Below are 7,694 nucleotides of genomic sequence, written 5' to 3' on the forward strand. Positions count from 1 at the left end.
ATTTGGTTCAGAGATCCATTATCGAAACCAATTAAGAGTTTTCATCTTAGATACATAATCAAAGTATTATTTGCCAAGATAGTCAGGATTCCTCATGATAAGGATATATCAACAGTATTGAACGGAAACAATTAAATCAAAGAATATGGTATAACTGAATTAAGTGTAATTTTCATTTGCAAGTAAAGATCCTAAGACAACTTCTATGACTGAGAATTAATTGTGAAAATAAGAACATGAACAGCATTGCTGGTAAACAGAGTTATTTGGAGAAAATACAAGAAAAGCAATAAAGACATTCAAGTATGGTCTGTTACCAAAGATCACCACCATTGATGAACAAGAACGCCACGCTCTCTGAGGGAAGTAAACAGGTCCAAGCACTGATCGTACGTCTTCTCATACTTAGCACTCCGTTCACCCGGGCAACACCTCTGCCACCGGTTGTAATGGCACTCGAGGAAGATCTCATCGATCAAACATATTGCCCCAGTCTCAAACAACCTTGGGATAAGATCAAATTCGGTCCCTTCAACATCCATCTTCATCACCACAAAGTCTCTCTCAGTCACAGTAGCCTTCAACCACTCAGCAAAATCAAACCCTACAATCTCATCAACACCACTGGACACTCCATCATGCGATTGAACCGGCTTAATCCTTCCCATACCGCGCCCTTTACTCCCTTTCTCCTCAGGATCATCCCCGGGATCATGATTAACCTCGAAAAACAAGGACTCATTCTTAACCCAAGCAGCATAAGGCAACAAATTCACCCATTTCTTCTTAGCCTCATACTCTTTATGAAATGATTTATCAGCCTCAATGGCATAAACCTCGAACGTCTTGTTCTGTTTAGGGTATTGCTTCTTAAACCAGCTCCCAATACTCGAACCATAACTCCTAGCTCCTACATCTACATATATATACCTACTCTTAAAACTAATATCCACCATTGAAGGCAAATACTTGACATTCTGTATGTTCTTTTTCAATGTAATCCAAGGTTTCAATGGCTCCACCTGAATCAATACCTCGGCTTTTCGAACAATCTCCTGCTTATACCCCGGCACAACCGAGCATTCCTTACTACCACCACTATACACAATTGAACCAAATTCTTCCTTCTTCATCACAACCTCACGAATCATAACACTACTACCATCATCAACATTATTATCATCACCAATGTAACCTTGAATTTCACGGGATTTAATAAATGTGCAACAATTGAATAAAGCAATTAACGAATGTAAACTGTATGTATCGTTAGTTCTTGAGTGGATTACCAAATACCCTTCGGGCTTCAGCGTCCGCCCAATTTCGACCGCGATTTCTTCGAATTTGCTCAGACTATCAATCCTTCCACCACCGCCGTAGAACACGAAATCGAAGGTGTTATTCTCAAACGGCTGACGGCGGCCGGAGTTTTTCATCGCCACCACAAGCGGCTTCGCCGCCGTCTTCGCCACTCCGACGGCGTCGGAAATTCCGAGCTCCTTCAATGCGAGGACCTCCTGCCCTAACGGCGTATCAACGCACAAAGACTTCGATTCAGGAGAGAGAAAACCTTCGGCAATCAGATCCTGGAACACCGAGGAGTAGTATTGAACGGATTTCCGCCAGTTTTTGCTGGTGTAGAGGATGTTTTTCCGATCGTCGGAAACTGCCTCGGTAGAAACGACGGCGGCGGATGATACGGCGGCGATTGTCGTCGTTCCGGCGAAATTGAATGATTCCGGCATGGAAAAGAAGCAGAAATCGCCGACATCGCAGGATTCACCTCGGATTGTGACAACGTAAGCAAATCGAAAGCAGAAAATGAAGACACAAAATACCAAAATCTTCACCAGAAAGTTTCGTACAAAGCTCGGCTTCGCCGGTAACTCCATTAACACAGCTTCACCGCTGTGTGGAACCTTCTTCATATCAAATTTCCACAGAAAAAAAATCCAAAAAATTTGTATAAAATTCAAAAAAAAAAAAAAATCGATGAATTTCTCGCTTTACAATTGCTGAATATAAAAGAATTGTGTTTAATTAACAAAATAAAAAAAAAATTGAATTAGGAGAGAGAAAAATGGAGGTTTAGCGAGAGCAGAATCTGGCGGAGGTATGGTTAGCACCGACGAGAGAAACACGGGAAGACGGCGAAGAAAAGAGAGGATATACCGGAAAATCAGGGGTAAATCGGGAAATCATGGTGGTTTTACGCCGGAGTTTTTCTCTCTCTCATACGTAAACAAACTGTATTAACATTTGAATTTTTTATTTATTTTTTTATTTTTATTTTTTTGAGAAAAAGAATAATGGAGTTGGTTAGTTTACTCGGGAAGTATGGAGTTGAGTGAGAAAGAGAAAAATGGAGAGAGAAAGAAAAAGAAGGGAATAAAAAGGAGGAAAATGGGAGGAGAGAGAAAAAGTGGCAGGATTACCGGAAGTTTCGGTGGTGACGCGTGATGAGTTGGAAAGGTGAGAGCTTGATTTATTTCCCATTCAGGTTTTGTGAATTTACGGTTTTGACATTGCTAGCCGGTAGTCGGTTACCAGCCGCGGTATCAAGAAAGCGTGCTTGTGGATTAGTGTGTAGGGTAGCAAATCTGCGTATAAATGACTAAATTATTAAGGGTTTTTAATTTTAAGAATGTGATTAAATTATTGGAAGCAAATCAATAATTAGAGGTGTTCGTGGTGCGGTTTGGATCATAAACCGCACCAAACCGCAAAAGTACGGTTTGTAATTTTTAAAAACAGCACCGCAATTTTCAAACCGTAAAATTGCGGTTTGGTTTGCAGTTTGGTGCGGACTAAACCGCACTCTGTACAGCCCTATCAATAATAACGTAGTAATTTAACAATGTGATTAAATTATTAGAAAGGTGTAATATTTGTTTATGATTTTAATACCTATTATTGGTGAAAGATGATTATCTAAATATGTATATTGAAATATAATTTCTCCTTTTTTAATTGCAAGCATTGGAGATTTCATGTTGTGGCTCTCTATCTACATAATTTGGATAAAAGTTTAGCCAACTCATTGGATAAATAGGACTATTAGTTGCTTGATCAGGACCCTAGCTTTATTGCAACGAGTCGGTAAAATGAATTTTTTGGATTGGTAAGTTGAATGTTGCGATTAAAAAACATAGAAAGTATATAAATTGATATTAAATCTGCTTTATGATAGGAAATTGGTGATTACTTCTTTAAAATGAAGTTTTACAGTGATGAAATATTGGAGCAAATCAAATAATTTAAGAATGTGATTAAATTATTGGAAGAGTGAACTTGTTGATGATTTTGTCACATATTTATGATTAAATTATCGGTGAAGATTGAATGTATATGGTAATTGGTCATTCTTTCTTTAAATGAAGGGTTAGGGTGATGAACTATCCCATTTTTGTCAAAATCTTAGTGAGTGTAACAAGGTGTACAACTCAAAATAACAATTTTAATTGACATATAACCAACTCATAAAACAAAACAAATAGCAAGTAGTTAAATACTAACAATGGCAACTAATATAGCAACAAAAACATCAATGTCATCTACAATTGAATTTACATTTAAATACTATTATTAGGAAACAAATGTGATGTATGTAGGTTTTTTTTTTTTTTTTTTTTTTTTGGGAAGGAATCCTTTACTTGCAAGTATTGTACCTTTACTTAATAAAGTAAGTAGGAGCTAGTAGTAAGTTTCATCATCTTTTCCATAAGTATTATAGTATGTAGTTAGTAATAAGCATCGATGGACAAAATTTAATTTCTAGGTTTCATTATGTCAATTGTCTAAAGGCCTATTCTCTTATGTTGAAATTCAGTTCAATTCAGCTCAGTTCAGTTCAGTTCACTTCAGTTCAGCTCAGCTCAACTCAGCTCAGTTCAGCTCCTAATTTCCTTCTCTTATAAAATATTCATTTCAGTTCAGTTCAGTCAATGAGAACAGGCCCTAAGTTTAATAAACGAGCCAAAGCTTGAACAAATTATTTGAATGCTTGGGTGAGCTTGGCTAGAGCTTAAGCTCGATTTTAATTTCTTATCAACCTTAGCCAAAACAAGTTAATACATAGCCAATAGCCACTATATATATTACATTTGCCCATCATTTAAGTGATCTAGTTCGTGTATATTTATAATTCTAACAGTAATCAAAATAAAGGTGAAAACAAGTATCAAGTAGGGGAATAAATGACTACATATTACTTTTATAGTCACATACTCACATAATAGGTTCGTTTGTGTTTTCTCTACTTTGGATTCAATGCTTGAGAGATTGTACTCACATCATGGTGGTTTATTATATAGCTAATTCTTTGAACCATGCAATCAGAATCACTAGATTTTGAACAATAAAGAATTAAGAGTATATATAATGGATATAAGATATTTAAAAATGATTTTCCATCGAGAATGGACCTTATAGTATCTTACAATTTTTAGAAAAGAATAAACTTCAGCCATTTATCAAATAATTAGCCAAAAGTGGTTATGTATTAATTAGACGATCGAATTCAAATTTTGGAGATCAAACTCTTTGAAACTTGATAGGCGATGGCATTCATGTATTTTAATTAGCATGTGATCAAAAGTCAAATCAAATATCTCCATGCAGCATCTTTGACCGACAATCAGATTAATGTAGCAATGTGGGATGTGGGTTATTTTATTTTGCAAGCAATTTTCATGTGCTAAAAGAGTATTGTTGCATCATGTATTTTTTGCATTACATTAAAGAGTAGGAACGTCATGTAATATCAATGTAATACGAAGTATGAATCATGTTGCATCTACTTGAGCTTTATAGTATATACTTCGTATGTATTTAACTATTTTTGGTTCATTAGAAATATTACAAAAGAATTAGGAAAACATTAAGTCTCTTCAACTACTAGCACCCTTCCTCTGAGAGTGAGGGATAATTCTAGCGGTTAGAGCTTTCCGTTCAGTTGCGTGAGGAGATCATATCTCAGTTGCAAACTAAGTTTCCTGTGTCAGATTGGGCATTCTGAGTTATTTTTTAGGAATTGCGGTAACCCATACTCCTTTTAATTTGCTACTTTCTCAGCAAAAGTATGCACATGAGATTTTAGAAAGTGCATGTACGGGCTCTTGTAAACCTACATGGGCAACATCTACTCTAGTTGACACTAAGTCTAAACTTATTAGTGCAGATTCAGGACCATCTTTTTGGGATCCTACTTCATATTGCGGTATAGCAGGTGCTCTTAGTACCTTACTTTCACTATGCCTGATATTATCTATGCAGTGCAACAGGTGTGTCTTTTTATGCATGAACCCTGAGAATCTCATTATGATGCTTTGAAGCGCATTATGCGCTATTTTCAAGGTATCATTGATCATGGCTTACATTTATATACATCCGTCTACTTCTAATTGTTTGATAACCTACACTAACGCTGATTGGGGAAGTTGTCCCGTTACCCGTCATTCCACATCAAGTTATTGTTGCTTTCTTAGGGACAATCTCGTTTCTTGGTCATCTAAGAGTCAACCTACATTTCATTATCTAAATCGAGTGCAGAATCAGAATATTGAGGCGTTGCAAACGTTGTCTCTGAGTCTTGTTGGCTTTGTAATCTTTTATTGGAGCTACAATGTCCTCTTCGTCAGGCTACAATTGTTTATTGTGATAATGTCAGCGCTATCTATCTTCCTATAACAATTCGGTACAACACCAACGCACCAAAAATGTGTAAATGGATATTCACTTTGTTAGAGAAAAAGTTGCATTGGGTCACGTGCGGGTTCTATTTCCTTATAGATATCAATTTGCGGACATTTTCACGAAAAGTCTTCCGCGAGACTTATTTTTAGAGTTTAGATCTAGTTTTAGCGTACGACCTCCTCTCGCAAGGTGTGATATGATAATATTTGTCGTAGATTAGGATAGATTTTATGTATATTTTGTATATTTATCGTACTAGGTTTCCTAACGTAATTAGAACTAGTATTGTAAACTTTATATATATTGATCAATGGATAATGGTATATACTCCAATTTGAGGAGTTATTTCGAAACCTAATATGGTATCAAGAGTCAGAGTGACACAAAAGTCACGAGTTTGAATCTCATCCACCCCTCCTTTTAAAGTGGAATATTAAACGCTGGTTACGGTGGGGCCCATGCTATATCCACATTTCAAACCCAATGGATTCTCATGTAAGGGGGCGTGATAAAGTATATAAGCCGATTCCGGGCTTCAACCATCAACTTAAGTTTTTGGTTGAGTTAGTTAGTCCACTAATAATTTTGAATATCAAGCAATTATTTATCATGTCATGTCATGTCTTTCTTACTAAAAATAAAATTACATAAAGTTGTTGTCCGAGATAACCACTGGTTAAACCTTAAACCGTCTTAAATGGTGCTTTGTTTTTCTAATTTGCAAGTATAAGAATCATCTTCAAAATTATCTCTCGAAGATCTTTAATTTAAACACGAATTTCTATATTATATTCCTAAATGAAGTATATATGATGAATAAGTAGGCGTGAATGTTAAACATTTCATATAATTCATTAGTTGGAGTTAATTGAGTGACGACTTTAGCCTAAATAGAGATGTGAACATCTTATTTAAATGCTGCCTCCAAACATCAAGAGAGAATTATATATATTCAGGTGCACGATGTATTTAAGGGTTTGTTCTCTTACGTTGAAATTCAGTTCAGTTCAGCTCAACTCAGTTAAGCTCCTAATTTCCTTCTCTTATACTTCCTCCGTTTTTTTATTATTGCATCATAGGGGTTGGGTGCAAATATTTTGGTAGTGGAAAAAAGTAAGAGAGAGAGGTAAAAATACAAAATTGCCCATGTGATATATTGATAAACTAAAAAGTAAGTGTAAAAAGTAAGGATATGTTGGGTATTTGTAGTGTGAACACAAATAATTTTTTTCCTTAAAAGGAAATGGTGTAATATTTGTGAAACTTCCTAAAAAGGCAAGTGGTGCAATAATAAAATAACAGAGGAAGTAAAATGTTCATTTCAGTTTAGTTCAGTTCAGCTCCTAATTTCCTTCTCTGATAAAATATTCATTTCAGTTCAATTCAGTTCATTCGAGTTCAGTCAATGAGAACAGACACTAAGAGCATTTTTTTACGAAATATTCATTTTAATGATTAATATTCATTTAATCATCAAGTAAAAAATACTTTTAAATGCACAGTACAGTGTTATTTTCATAACCACGGGGTGTAGTATTAGCATGGGCTGCATGGAGCAATCAAGGCAATGTTGTTGGTCTGGGGTAGTGTTGTGTAATCACAACTCACAAGAGGAGGGTACAGTATTGGTATAATTGGGTGGCCAGAGCTCAGGTGGCACTGCGGGGTTCTGACCGTTGCGATTGGTGGGGCTTCTTGAATGTTCATGTGACATGGAGGAGGGTAAAATCGGAAAACTAACTGTATCTGTCACGGCGGACAAACCGCATAAAGTTAACGGTGGGTCCAATTCTCTTTTTGTCAAATTCCATCCCAATTGAGTTGTTCTACAGACTGCGCACTGACCGTTTTTCCAGAAAATTAAAAAAATTTATCAATTTTGAAACACAATTATGCACATTTAATATAAAAAAAGAAGAAGCACGTTTAGTATAAAATATATGCATATTTGTTCCTTCTCATCCTTCTCACTTTAAGGTCCTTTTCATTGGATCTCAATC

The 7,694-nt window shown here is 35.8% G+C and overlaps 1 protein-coding gene across 1 annotated transcript; it reads right to left on the reverse strand.

Annotated features, from left to right (window-relative positions):
• Positions 1–131: 131 nt before the first annotated feature.
• Positions 132–2,551, reverse strand: LOC110698103. The gene has a single exon (XM_021875505.1). The coding sequence runs from the start codon at positions 1,926–1,928 to the stop codon at positions 324–326; it is 1,605 nt and encodes a 534-aa protein (XP_021731197.1). The 5' UTR covers positions 1,929–2,551; the 3' UTR covers positions 132–323.
• Positions 2,552–7,694: the final 5,143 nt, after the last annotated feature.

The sequence above is a fragment of the Chenopodium quinoa genome, unplaced genomic scaffold, assembly GCF_001683475.1.
Source record: "Chenopodium quinoa cultivar QQ74 unplaced genomic scaffold, ASM168347v1, whole genome shotgun sequence".
Taxonomy (NCBI): Eukaryota; Viridiplantae; Streptophyta; class Magnoliopsida; order Caryophyllales; family Amaranthaceae; genus Chenopodium; species Chenopodium quinoa.